The 14,529-nt window shown below is 46.6% G+C and overlaps 1 protein-coding gene across 3 annotated transcripts in view; it reads left to right on the forward strand.

The window, feature by feature from the left end:
• UNC45B (unc-45 myosin chaperone B) overlaps nucleotides 1–14,170 on the forward strand; it is a 38,107-nt gene extending 23,937 nt beyond the window's left edge. For 2 of the 3 annotated variants that reach the window (XM_004385425.1, XM_012558127.1), the window contains 7 exons: nucleotides 3,498–3,625; nucleotides 4,141–4,207; nucleotides 5,029–5,142; nucleotides 5,691–5,806; nucleotides 7,221–7,338; nucleotides 10,401–10,556; nucleotides 13,416–14,170. In XM_004385425.1, coding sequence (XP_004385482.1) covers nucleotides 3,498–3,625; nucleotides 4,141–4,207; nucleotides 5,029–5,142; nucleotides 5,691–5,806; nucleotides 7,221–7,338; nucleotides 10,401–10,556; nucleotides 13,416–13,676 — 960 coding nt within the window. In that variant the 3' untranslated portion in view covers nucleotides 13,677–14,170. The remainder of the gene's footprint in view (nucleotides 1–3,497; nucleotides 3,626–4,140; nucleotides 4,208–5,028; nucleotides 5,143–5,690; nucleotides 5,807–7,220; nucleotides 7,339–10,400; nucleotides 10,557–13,415) is intronic. The other variant, XM_012558126.1, reaches the window with a different exon arrangement.
• Nucleotides 14,171–14,529: the final 359 nt, after the last annotated feature.

Below are 14,529 nucleotides of genomic sequence, written 5' to 3' on the forward strand. Positions count from 1 at the left end.
GAGAGTTCATTTCCTAGATTGGTATCTGGCTGGTACAATCCTGCGTCCTAGATTCAGCCTGTGAGCTGAAGTTGGTTGTCCTCAGATTGAAAGACTCCCTTTAATAATTCTTGTAAGTTTGGTTTGATTTTTACATAGTCCCTTAATTTCTGTTTATCTGGAAGTGTCCTAATTTCACCATCATATTTGAACGAGAGTTTTACAGGATATATTATTCTTGGCTGGCAATTTTTTTTCTTTCAAGGTTTTATATGTCATTCCATTGCTTTCCTGCCTGCATGGTTTCTGCCGAACAGTCTGAGCTTAGTCTCATTGTTTCTCCTCTGTATGTGACTTTTTGTTTTTCTCGAGCTGCTCTCAAGATTCTTTGTTTGTCTATGGTTTTTGCAAGTGTGGTTATGATATGCCTTTTGATTTTCTTTTGGGGTCTATCCTATATGGGGTTCGTTGAGCTTCTTGGATTGCCAGCTTTTCATCTGTCATGATATTGGGGAAGTTTTCTGTCAGCAGTTCTTCAATGATCCTCTCTATGTTTTCTGTTTTCTCCCCCTGTTCTGGAACTCCGATCACTCGAAAATTTTTATTTTTTATTGTATCTCACATAATTCTCAGGGTCTCTTCATTTTTCTTCATTCTTTTTTCTGATTTGTCCTCAAACAGAGTTGTATACAAGTGTTTGTCTTCAATTTCGCTGATCCTGTCTTCCTCCGTTTCAAATCTGCTCCTCAGTCCTTCTATGACACTGTCCATTTCTAAAATCTTGTTGTTTATCTTTTGGATTTATAATTGTTGTTTTTGTATGATTTCTAGTTGTGAATGTATTTTTGCATTTTGTTCCTGCATTATTTTCCTGAATTCTTCCATTTTTTGTCTATATTTTCTATGTATGCCTTTTCCATGAATTTGTCTGTTTTTTTTACCATTTTTGTCTGCTTTTTGCTTCAACTCTTGGATAGCTCTGAGTATCAGAGACTTAAGTTCCCTATCATGTAGTTCTAGTGCCTTTTCTTCTACTGGAAAGTCATCTGATGTTTTATTTTGGACACCAACTGGAACCATCCTGTCCTGTTTTTGTAAATGTTTTGATATTGTCTACCGTCTTTGGGGCATTAGGTAGTTATTTTTCTCGTTTATTGATTGTACATTTGTTTGTTTTGTCCTTTTTTTTTTTGCTTTATTTGGCTATGTCTGAGCAGGCAGGCTGTGTGTTCTTTGTTGTTTGCTCATCTGTGGGCACGATAATTTTCACCTCCCTCTCCAAATGACAGGGTCAGTCACTCAGATATGGTACAGCAGGGCAGGTCTAGCTGAAGACGAGTTGCTGGGATGAGTTGTTTGTGGCACTTACTACAGCCACCAGGGCGGGCTGGTAATCAGTGCAGGGCAGGTTCTGGTAGGCTGTGCCTGGACTGCTTGGTAGTGTGATGTTCAGCGCACAGTGCAGGTAGGTCAGATGGAGAGGGGAGATTGTGATCTGTGGAGCTGAGATGGGTATGGGAGAGAGGAGAGAGGAACAGGAGCCAAAAACATACAAACAAACAAAAAAGAGGAGCTTGCCATTGAAGTGGAGACACGAGAGACTATGAAATGGAGAAAAATAAAAAGGAGAAGAAGAAGAAAAAAAGAAAAGAAAAAATGAATAAATAAAAATTAGAAAGAAACAAGAAAAGAAAAGCTCCCAGGGATCCCACCAGTGCAGCTATAAGGTCTGGGGAAGTTGCTCCCAGGCCGTGAAGTACAGCCTGGCTAGAAGGCATAGAGGTGTCACTCAGCACCAGGTATTCAGGGGACAGGAAGAGAAGGAAAGTATAGAGAGATGAGAAACTGAGTAATGAAGAAAAACAAAAAGGGAAAAGAAAACAAAACAAACAAATGAAAAAAAAAAAGAACAAGAAACCCTCCCCAAAAAACAGAAGAAAAACCAAAACAAGAAAAAAGAAATGTCCTCAGGGATCCCTCCGTGCATCTGCATAAACTAAGGGGGTAGGTCCCAAGCCAGGCAGTACTCCCCAGCTAGAATGGGCTCCCAATTTGAGAAAAGAAAAAGAAAACAAACAAACAAACAATTCAAAACAAACAAACAAAAAGCCCCGGGATCCCACCAGTGTGGCAGCATGGGCCGGGAAGCAGTCTCACATTTGAGTGGCATTTCCAGCCTTTCAGGAAGAAGCAACAATGGTACACAGAGCCAGGTATTTGAAAGAAAGGAGGGGGAGGTGGTGAGAGGTAAGGAAGAAATCTAAAGAGCAGAAAAAGGCAACACCAGCAGCCAACAAACGGCACTTAGGGAGCCAGCCAGTGAGGGCAGGTGGAATCCAAGCAACACTGGGGTGAAGCCGATTCTTCCCAGACAAGAGACTGTGGCCGCAGGAAGCAAAGGAGGCCAAGTGGGGGGTGAAGAAGTGTGGGGATGGGAAAGTGTATATCGCTGGTTACGGGTTGTTCTGTCTCCTGCTGGAAGCTCCGTGAAGCTGCTTTCTCGTACCCCCTGTTCGCTGGTCTCTGAGAGGAGTCCAAGATGGCAGATCCATGCTGCGTTAGCTGATAGGGGACCTCTCCATGTATCTCTCCTCACTCTCTGTTCTCTGTCAGTTTCTTATTCCATTCGGTGCTTGGCTGAATTCTTTATCTCTTCATTTGATGCTTAGGGTTTCAGGATTGCCGTTTTCTCTGTTTGGCTTAGTTTTTTGGATGTTTGCTGTGGAGGGACGACGAGGTGCTTCTGCCTATAGCGCCATGTTGCCCAGAAGTGACTCATCTAGTGTTTTAGATTATCATTTTTTTGTTTCACTCCTCTGTGAATTAAAGAGCCTTTGAAATTCATTTCCTTACCGTATCAGCTACTCAGGCTCTGTATTTATATAGTAGAACATGCTGTATGCCCCTTGGCAGTTGCTGGACAATGGGAGTTAGGAGAAGTGGATTACATTCCCATTGCTGCTGTAACAAATTGCCACAAACATGGTGGCCTAAAACAGCACACATTTATCGTCTTATAGTTCTAGAGGTCAGAATTCTAAAATCAATCTCACTGGTCTAAAGTCAAAGCGTCAGCAGGGCTGATTCCTTCTGGAGGCTCTGAGGGAGGAATCCGTTTCCTTGCTTTTTTCAGTTTCTAGAAGCTGCCTGCATTCATTGGCTCATGACCCTTCCTCAAATCATTCCAACTTCTTGCTTCCATCATCTCATCTCCTACTACTAACTCTAATCTTCCTGCCTTCTTCTTCCAAGGACCCTTGTATTACGTTGGGTCCACCTGGATAATCCAGGATAACTTCTCTTTCTGAAGATCCTTAACTTAATCAAAATCCCACAACAAAGTCTCTTTCACCATGTAAGGTAACATGTTCACAGGTTCCGGGGATTAGGACCTGTACACCATTAGAGGATTATCACTCAGTGTACCACAAGAAGTCAGAAGCGGATCATCTTTAAGTTTTAACACAAATTGTTCTGGTGCCCTGGCCCCCTCCCCATTGTCACCTTCATCTCCCCAGGACAAGAAGGACTTTATAGATATGCGGGTAAAGCGGCTTCTGAAGGCAGGTGTCATCTCTACGCTGACCTGCATGGTGAAAGCAGACAGTGCCATCCTCACCAACCAGACCAAGGAGTTGCTGGCCAGGTGGGGCTGCAGTAGGCCAGAGTGGGGCTGGGCTTGGGGGTGGAGGGGAGGAGGCTGGGCAGGGAGACAGAAATGACGAGGGATTAAATGAAGGGATTGGGACACATGGGGATCTAGAGAAGAAACTGAAGGGGATCTGCATTGAAAAGTGATTAGGTGAGGTAGGTCATTAGAGGGAAATTTCCATTAGGAAAAAAGAGGTCACTGTCCATTCTGGTTACCTTGTTCCCATGCCCTGTGTGGGACCTACTGTTCCAGAGATTAAGGCACAACCTCTGCAAAGGAAACTTACAGCCTGGTGGGAGAGGCAGCCAAGGTCACAGTTTCAATACAGTGTGGTGAGTGCCATGATGGAAGAATGTAGAGTTGGCTGGAACACAAGCAGTGGCACCCACCCAGCCAGACGTGGCCCTATTGGTCGTAGGGTTTTGCTAGCTCTGACTGGCTGGCCTGCTGATGCTATGGGAAGGGTGTGCTGGTGCGTTAAATGTTCTCCTTTATCCTTGGCCCTACAGGGTGTTTCTGGCACTGTGTGACAACCCAAAGGACAGAGGCACCATTGTGGCTCAAGGTGGTGGCAAGGTAATTGGGTGGCATGAGATCTTTGCCATCCTGGAAGGTGTGTGTGTGCACGTGTGTGTGTATGTGTGTGTGTGCATATGCTCATGAACACTCCTTGCCTGATCCAAGAATAATGTACCTCCTGCCCAACCTGACCTCCTGGAACACAGTCACTCCATTATCTGTGCTGCCTGCACATATCCCCAAACCAATTTCTGCCTGATTTTATGATGTGTCATGGGATTTACTTTGGAATCACATTTATATTCCTTGCTACTGGAAGGAAGCATGGTGCAAATATAGACACCTTGGACTTGGAGTAGAGGACTTGGAGTTGAGTCCTTGCTCTGCCCTTTTTTAGTTGTGGATAAATTACTTAACCTCTTGAAGCCACAGCTTCTTCATCTGTAAAATGGGACAAATCATACACTTTGCTGGATATCACAAAGATTAGAGAAAATACATGTAAAGTATTGGTTCAAAGTAGGTGCTCAACAAAAGCTGCTGTTATGATTAGGTTTGGTTTAGGCAGAAAGTAAAATATCAGTTTATTGATTGGTTATTCCAAAAGCAGAATGAATTTATGAATGGGTGGGGGGAGGTAGGGGTGAAAACCTTGATGTGTGCTGGGAACCAAAGGAATGACTTGGTTACATTTTTAATTGTGACTGAGTTGGTTACATTTTGAATGTTTTCTATGATTGGTCAAGAGCTGATTATGTCTCAAGAGTCCTCCTGCAACTCTGTTGGCACAGACAGACAGATAACAGATGGCAGCTGGAGAGGAAGGACGGAGAAAGGCTGGGTCTGTGACTGAGCACTGACTGTGCCCTTTCTTGCAGGCCCTGATTCCCTTGGCCTTGGAGGGCACCGACGTGGGCAAGGTGAAGGCAGCCCATGCCCTAGCAAAGATCGCTGCCATCTCCAACCCAGACATCGCCTTCCCGGGAGAGAGGGTGGGTGTCTGTGGTGGGTGGGGTGGGGGGGAATGAGAGAAGTCTCTTCTGCTCCTAGCGGCCTTTCCCTTGTCACCCTACCCCCAGCCTGGGGCCTTACGCTGTCACAGAGAGGACATATGCACCCATCTGTCTGGTTCCAAGATCCAGGCACCTGGATTCTGGGCAAAGTGAGGAAAATCATCCTGCCTTTCAGATCATTAGGAGCCCTGTGGAGCAGTGGTTAAGCACTCAGCTGCTAACTGATAGGTCAGCGGTTTGAACCCGCTAGCCACTCTCCAGGAAAAAGTTATGGCAGTCTGCTCCCGTAAAGATTTACAGCCTTGGAAACACTATGGGGCAGTTCTACCCTGTCCTATAGGGTCACTATGGTCAGAATCGACTTGACCACATGAGTTTTGGTTTCGGATTACTGTGAAGATTAAATCAGACAATGTGTGGGAAAGTGCTTTGGAAATGTTAAAGCTTGGCACCTATAAATGTAAGGGACCGGGGATGAGTAGCATGGTCTCCACCTGACCCATGCTTTCACCCCCTCGCCTGCATAGGTATATGAGGTAGTGCGGCCCCTCGTGCGTCTCCTGGACACAGAGAGGGACGGGCTGCAGAACTACGAGGCTCTCCTAGGCCTCACCAACCTGTCTGCGCGGAGCGACAAACTCCGGTGAGTGGGGAAGGGTGGGGGGAGCAGGGGGAGAGCTGTCCCATAAAGTGGTTGAAATTTCACTTACATCTTGCACTACATTTGCTCTCCCCTGAGGACAGGATCAAAGGCAGTGGGTAGGAACGCCAGTGAGAGGGATGTGAGTTAATACTTGGAAAGACCATGGAGTAAGCATATGAAGCCAAGGGAGGCTGTACAGAGACTATTTTTAAAGTAGTAAAAAAGACACCCAGGTGGGTGGGTGGGGATCAAGCGTGTTCCTTCTTGGAAGCAGGGGTGTGGTAGAATATATTGCGTTGGGATACTTTTGGTTGCAAGTGGCTGAAAACTCAACCCCAGGAGGACAACTAGCAGAGGCCAGGGAACCAGCTTTGATGAGCAAAAAAATAAAAACCCAAAACAACAAAACCAGTTGCCATCGAGTCGACTCCAACTCATGGCAAACCCATATGTGTCAGAGTAGAACTGTGCTCCACAGGTTTTTCAACAGCTATGACCTTTGGGCTGTAGATCACAAGGCTTTTCTTCCAAGGTGCCTTTGGGTGGATTCCAACAGCCAACCTGTCAGTTAGTAGTTGAGAGTTTAACTGTTTATGCCACCTAGGAACTCCTTGATGAGCAAAATATGTTCTTATTTAAAATGTCTCTCGGGTGGGGAAGCTAGCTTTGAGAAGTTCCATCATCTGTCCACATTCCCACAGGTAGTAAGTGGTAGAGTCCACATGTATTTCCATCTGTCTGTCCATCTGGTTCCAAGACCCATGCGCTTTCTAGACCACCTGCACTGGTTTACTGTTTTTTTAAATTCACTTATTCATTTCACTCTTGTTCATTTAATCTTACACTCCACAAACATTTATGAAAACAAACCAATCACAACAGCAACAAAAACTCAACCCCAGCAGGCTTCCGCACAAAGGGAATTGATTGCCCATGAAAATAAAAAGTAATCCAGATCCAGGTGTGGCTTGATGCAGGGGTTTCAGAGCTGCCCCAGGTCCTAGTTCTCTCTCCTCTCCTTTCTGTGTTGTATTAATTCTCAGATGGGCTTTCCCCCTCTCTTGTGGTCACAAGAATGGCTTCAGACCTCTCCTCTCATCCTCTTGGCTTCATGGCCAGCAGGAAAGAGAGAGGAAGAGAGAATTTCTCTTTCCCAATAACAATACAAAAAAATGTCCAGTTGGATGCATCTGTAGCCAGGACACTATGATGTGTCTGTCATGAAGTTTATGTCCAAGGGTGCCCCTCCTGGAGCTGGGGGATGGGTCAACACCATCCAAACTGGGCTAGCTGAGGATGTGGGAGGGACACCACTAGGAAGGGGAGGGGGAATGAGCCCTGGGTGGCCAAAAATGACACATGCCCACTCTAGAAGTTTCAGTGGCTTCTCTTCCTCCACCCCTTCTCACCCCAGGCAGAAGATCATTAAGGAGAAGGCCTTGCCAGACATTGAGAACTACATGTTTGAGAATCATGACCAGCTTCGGCAGGCAGCCACTGAGTGCATGTGCAACATGGTGGCCAACAAGGAGGTAAGGTTGGGGACTCAGGGCGAGGGATGGGGACCAAGGCATGGAGAGTCAAACCAGAGTCCAGGGTTTGGGTGACATCAGGGGCTATTATGGTGGTATTAAGGTAGCATTGTAGCCAGAGAACCCAAGAATCTCTGGATCTTTTTGTGATTACAAACCCCCTTCCTGTACAAAGGAGACAAGGGAAAGCATGCAGAGTAATCTCATCCTTAGCTGGGGCTTTGAACACAAAGCATTGGGCTGAATGAGGTGGAAGGTGCCATTTCTCTGCTTTAAAACCAGTTGCCATAGAGACGATTCCAACTCATGGTGATCCCATGTGTGTCAGAGTAGAACTGGGCTCCGTAGGTTTTTCAGGGGCTGCTTTTTCAGAAGTAGATCACCAGGCCTTTCTTCTGAGGTGCGTCTGAGTGGACTCCAACCTCCAGCCTTTTGGTTAGCCACCGAACATGTTAACCGTTTGCATCACCCAGGGACTCCTATTTACTTAGGCCTAAATAACCTCCCAGCAAAGCAGGACATGAGGCCGGGGCCTCTTAGAGGTCAGGAGAGGGCAGGGCAGTTGCATTTATTGAAGCTCCATGTATGTTAAAAACATAAAGAAATGCAAAAATGCAGTTATGAACAGTTTTAGAATATTTTAAATGTTAACATTTAATGAACCATCACTGTTTCCATAGTAATTGCAATGCAGTATAACTGTGCTTTTCATAGATAATTATAAAATTTATAAAAATAAAATGAATTCAGAACATGCAATAGGCCTCGTGGTCTAGTAATGGGACAGATTATAACTGATGATGAATGTCTTCTTCTTTCCATCCAGTTGAAGTGTCTCTGTGCCTGCAGGTATAATCTCATCAGAGATAACAAGAGGGTCTAAATCTGAGGCCCTTCATGAACGTGAGGGCCAGGCCATGTGGCCCTCCTGGGTCCTCATGTAGGGCCCGGTGCAAGACCCAGTTTGTTTTCCCAAAATACTTAACTCCAGCCTTGGGTCTCCCCACTGCTATAGGAGGAGAATCCAATCCACAAAAGTCTGGCAAAGTCAGAGGAATTGAAGCTGCCAGGGTCCCCCAGGGAGCTTGCCTAGGCTGGGCTGGGGGCCTGACAGCCATGTGGGAACAAGAGAGCGTGTCCAAGGAGGACGGGACAGAGAGAGGGGAGCAGGGGTTGGGTAGCAGCCTTTCCTGCGGGAGAACAAGCTGCCGGAATAAACAAAATCAGGTGCAAGGATCCAAACAGGAGAGAGTTCATTTCTCACTCATGTCATAGTCCAGTTTGGATTGGGTGGCTTGCTTCCAAGCAACGACTCAGAGATCCAGGATTCCTGTATCATCAAGAATTGTCTCCCCCAAAACGCAGAGCAGAATTTCAGATTCTTATGGACTCCAGACTTTTTGGAGCCATGGACGCTGGATGAACCCCTGAAACTATTGCCTTGAGATAATCTTTAAACCTTAAACCAAAGACATCCCCTTAAGTCTTCTTAAAAACCAAACAGTAGTCTAGCTTAACTAATAAAAAATGTCTGCCTTGAGCATTGTGCTCTTTGAAGAACTATCTATATGGGATCAACACCAATTAGAAAGACTAGAGAGGAACCTTAGGGGACAGTGAGTTTATGTTAATGAGGGAGGAACAACTCAAAAAAGGAGGGTGAGAATAGCTGCACAACGTGAATATAATCAGTGTCACTGAATTGTACATGTAGAACGGTTGAACTGGTATATGTTTTGCTGTGTATATTCTGAACAACAACAAAATAATTGTCTCGCTCTCTGCCACTTTAGGGGTGGTCTCCATTCAGATGGTGAATGGGGAGAGAGACCATGGGGTAGGAACCTGCAATACTCAACTGTCATGGCCAATGAAGTGACACATGTCACTTCTGCTCTTGTTCTATTGATGAGAGCTAGTTCATGGCCATATCTAGGTACATGAGGTGGGGAAATGTGGTCCCTGGTGGGCAGCTGCTTCCCAGTAACAATTGTGCTCATGAAAGGGGAGCATGTGAACCACCTCTACCATTCCACACTCTCGCCTCTGATGACCACTGGTCCAGCCTCATAGAAGGGAGATACAGGTGGAGGGTCAAACTCTGGGCAGCTGTGACCTTTGTCCCCTTTTGGAGCTCCACTGCTAGGCAACCTGACCCAATAAAACACCTTTAAACTTGACCAAGGAGTCCCTGAGTGGTGCAGACGGTTAAGCACTGGGCGACTAACTGAAAGGTTGGTAGTTCGAACCTACCCAGAGGCACCTTGGAGGAAAAATCTGGCAATCTCCTTCCAAAAGGTCATAGCCATGAAAACCCTAGGTGTGCAGTTCTATTGTGAAACACACAGGGTCTCCATGAGTTGGAATTGACTCCACAACAACTAGTTGGTTGGTTAACCATGACTAACCAGATTTCACTGTAGTGTGGTGGGGTGAGGTGCCATGCTGTGCGGGGTTCGTGCCTGTTTGAGACATGTAAGGGCCCTGGGCCCCAGGAGGCTCTTCTGGCCTTCAGGCCCTTGGGAAGCCTCATCCCTCTCCCTGGTGGAGAATGTGCAGCAGCTCTCTAATCACCAAGCAAACAACCTAATTGTCTCTGCTTCCCTCCAAGTCCCTGTGCCTTCAGTGACTGCAAAAGCATCTTATAGCAGAGCCTGAAGGCCCATCTGTTGCAGAGAGAAACCATTCCAGGCTTCCCCAAAGAAAAGTCAGACATGGTTCTTTAGGCATTACCTACCCTTCAGCGGTCTGTGTCTCCCTCCTTCTCCTGGTGTGGATAGCTGAATGCAAACAGAGGTGGTAGAACACACCATACAAGGACTTCCTTATTCTCTTTACCTTTTAGCTGGAGGAGTTCCTAGCCCCATTCATCTAGCTAATCAGGGAAGACTTCCTAGGAGAGGTGGCATGAAAGAGCTGCTCAGAGGAAAACTCAGGGATCCTGGGTTAGGGAGCGGGGCTTCAGATACATCTTTCTCTTTTCAGGCTGGAGAGCTGGGGAATAGTTTTCTCTGAGCCATGTAACTGCCTGCTCCGCTCTCATCTGCCCCCTTCTCCCATAGGTACAGGAGAGGTTCCTGGCCGATGGGAATGACCGGCTGAAGCTGGTGGTGCTGCTCTGCGGGGAGGATGACGACAAGGTCCAGAATGCGGCCGCTGGAGCCCTGGCCATGTTGACAGCAGCACATAAGAAACTCTGCTTCAAGATGACCCAAGTGGTAAGAGTGGGCCCTGGGAGCAGCGACGGGCTGGGTAGGCTGTAAGGACCTCCCCACCCTCAGGCCATACTGACCTGTGCAATCCTCCGGGTGGAGGCCCTTCCAGGGGCTATCTGTTCCTACAACCTAAAGAGAGAGAAACCTATATTCTTAGACCCCTTACATTCACTATTTGGTCTTCCCAAGTGTACTAGCTCAGCTCCCTCCCACTGTAGTTTCAGTCCCTGCCTTCGATAGTGCTTATTACGCATGACTCACGAATAATAACGATAACAACAACATTAACTACTGCCACGGAGCTCCTGAGCCCCCAAGAGAAGCGTGCAAGTGGTCGGGAATACCATAGGGAGCATGTGTTTTGGTGAAGAAGGTGCAGATTCTCCTAAGCAGACATGGTGACCAGGGCCTGGGGTGGGACTGTGGCCATCTCAGCAGGTGTGATGGGAGTGGTGTTTACACAGTCACAGCATGGCGGTGCAAAATGCACTTTTCTTTATTTCACCAAACTGAACTTAATTTAGTTCATGGACCTTCCCCATCTCGACTAACAGTGAAAAATGTAAATTTGTCAACCCAAATTTACTCAAGTCTGCTTTAAAGACAGGCTCTTTTAGATAGTCGATTTAATGTTCTCTTCGTGTGTGTGTGTGTGTGTGTGTGTGTGTGTGTGTGTTCTCTAAGTTCCAAGGGGGCTTATGTTGTCCTAGCCCTGGAGAGGGGTGTCTCTCTGCTAGATGTCGCTCATCCTACTTGGTTTTTAGCCCTAAAGTCATGGTTCTCAAACTTTAATGGTGTGTAAGAATCTCGTGGAGGACTGAAAACACAGCTTCCCCAGATATTCTGATTCAGTAGATTGGGGATGAGGTGCTTCTGGCCTAGAGACCACCCTTTGAAAACCACTGGCCCAAAAGCAGCATCTGCTGAAGTAACTGTGGTTGCCCAGCTCTGGTCAGCAGGTCCACGCAGGACACTGTGACTCCTTGAGCTTACTGTGTGCCAGGCACTGTTCTAAGTGTTGACATATATCAAGTCATTTACTCCTCCTATCAGCTTTATCAGATGGGTATTATTATTATATTATCCCATTTTACAGATAAGGAAACCGAGATGCAAAAAGGTCACACAACCAGCTAGTTGGGGAGGGATTGGAATCCTTCAGGATTGCTGGCCCACTCCTGGCCACTTCTTTGTTCTTCCTGAGGGGCTTAGAAATCTTGGCTCCATTCCTGTTCCCACACTAGGATCCTGGGGTCTCTGCAAAACTTCCCGGGCCCATCAGCCTAGAAGCCTCCCTCAGCCATTGTTTCTCTAGTCTCTGAGACCATGTTGGATGTTGGACATCTCTGCAACCTCACATCACTGGGATACTCCCTGCAAATGTGGGCTCAGCTCCTTCTGCTCTGGGATCCTATCCCTATTGGGATTTCTATCACTCCTTCCCTCCAGCCCTCAAGGACTCATCCCAGGGAGGATGGGCATGGGGACCATTATCAGTTACTTATAAGCATGAAACTTTCCACGAATCCTGCCACAGCTAGCTGAACTTTCATTTCCTTTCTTTGTGGTAGGAGACTCAGTGAAGAGTTTACGTAAGTTTGCATAGACACTCGGAGGCAAGAGTTACCTTTTTCCCCCCTCTCTATGTCTGTGTTTCCATTTAAGAATACTGCATATAGAAATCTACTATCCATGATGACAATGGCGGGTGAGGGTGAGAGGTACCAGGAAGCACAAAGGGGAAAATCCTTGGATTAGTATCTTAAATGATTTTCCCTGTCCACTTCCACGTGTTGAGCTCTTACTTTTCACCAGGCCCCATGCTAAGATCTTTTAATCCCATCATCTCATCATATCATCACAGTGTTGTGAGATAGGCGTAACAGATTACGGATGAGGCTCCTGAGGCTGGGAAGTAACTTAGCTGAGGTCATGCAGTTGGTAAGTTGCTGAACTGGGACTTAAACACTGGTCTCTCTGACTCCACAACCCATGCTGATAACTGTTCTACTCTGCATGGTAAAGCTGGAGCCAACTGGTGTGTGAATATAAAGGTTACCGCTGTTTTATTTGGACCCTGATCTGTGCTGGTTTTTATGCCTTCTCTCCCATACCATACTACTTTATGTGTCTATTGAGTGATGTGAGTCAAGCCTCTTGGCTCTAGTCCTAGCTCCATCTCTGTCTTTGGGGTGATCAGAGTGTCTAGAGCCCTGCCCCTGCATGCCCAGTAGTGGGACTGCTCACCCATCTGTATAGTGCGGGGTGGAGGAGATGGTACACACCAGACTCCAGTAGTGATTCCAGTTGAAGTCAAGGTTGGAGAAGTACATGCCTAGAGCATGTGTGGAGCCCGCTTCTCAAAGGGCACCTGGGCTGGCAGAGGTAGGCATTCCCCAACGTGCCCAGGGTGAGAATGCTCCTTTCTGAACACCGCCATCCCCGTTCCATTCAGGTATGCAGTGGGCCTGTTCCTGCCCTTCTTAAGCCACAAGCAATGGATAGGTGGATACTTCTCCTCTCCACTTACCAGATGTGTGACCATAGCTAAATTACTTCCCCTCCCTGGACCTCAGTCCCTCTACCTGTCAAACGAAAGGGCTGGGATTATTTCAAGTGCCTTCTAATTCTCTGATTCCTGCCCTGGCTCTGGTAAGGAGAAGGGCATCCCCCAGCTAGTCCCGAGAGGCTCAAGTAGGCATGTGCTGAGTACCAGACTCAGATAACCGGACAAGTGCTTGTCCTTTGAGAGCCCAGAATCTGGGCCTGGCCAGTGCCTGCTGTTTATCTTTTTCCCAGTCTCCTCCCTCTGTCTCCCCACTGATTCCTCCAATCCTCTTTTCCCTACCACTCCCTTTCCAGACGACCCAGTGGTTGGAGATCCTACAGCGGCTTTGCCTGCATGACCAGCTGTCAATCCAGCACCGGGGCCTGGTCATCACCTACAACCTGCTGTCAGCTGATCCTGAACTGGCCAAGAAGCTGGTGGAGAGTGAGCTGTTGGAGATTCTGACTGTAGTGGGCAAAATGGAGCCAGAAGAGAAGAAGGAGGCTGTGATTCAGACGGCCCGGGAATGTCTCATCAAGTGCATGGATTACGGCTTCATTAAACCAGTGTCATAGACAGGGCCCTCAGGGGCCTGGGGCTGGTCCTGTACTGCACAGAGGCCTGAGCTGGCTACTCCCAGAGTATCAGTTCAGCTAGGGATCAATGTAAAGGAAATGCCTAATTGTTCCCTGAGTTATGACTCTTGTCCTTTGCCCTGGGAAAGTTTGGATGTTTCACTGGCTCTCCTGCTCCTGGCCTCTTTCCCATCTGTTATATTCCAGAAATTCCTAGGATAATTTTCATTTGTGATTGGAAGATAAGTTGGATGATTCTATCTGTATCCACATTGAACTCCAGGATAATAGTTATTTTATATTTTTGAAAATGGATTGCGTGATAAGATTGGAACCAACTGGTGTGTGAATATAAAGCTAATGCTGTTGTATTTGGACGCTGATCTGTGGTGGTTTCTGTACCCTCTCTCCAAACCATTTGAATAAGGCTGCTCAGAACTGTGTGTTTCAGCTGCAGTGCCCTGTCCCAGACCCCATGCTCATCCCCATCACTTACAAATGTAATATTCAGTGAAAGAAGCTGGAGCTAATGGAATATATAGTGTATGATTCCATTTACATAGGTTCAAAGACAGGCAAAACTGGCCTATCATATTAATAGATCATGGTTATTTGTGGGCAGGAGGCAGTGGATAGTAATGGGAAGAAGCACAAAAACAGCTTCCAGGTTTTGGTCTGGGTGTGCTCACTTTCATCAGGCCTACGGGCTGGGCACTTTTCTGTAAACATGCTATGTTTCATTTTTTAAAAACTTATTTTAAGAAGTGAATAATGTGTATCTCTTAGAGTTGTGAGGATTACATAAAATAATGAATGTAAAGCAACTGGTTCTTAGTGTATGAGTAGTTAATCA

Source organism: Trichechus manatus, unplaced genomic scaffold (genome assembly GCF_000243295.1).
Source record: "Trichechus manatus latirostris isolate Lorelei unplaced genomic scaffold, TriManLat1.0 scaffold00138, whole genome shotgun sequence".
In the NCBI taxonomy this organism is placed as follows: domain Eukaryota; kingdom Metazoa; phylum Chordata; class Mammalia; order Sirenia; family Trichechidae; genus Trichechus; species Trichechus manatus.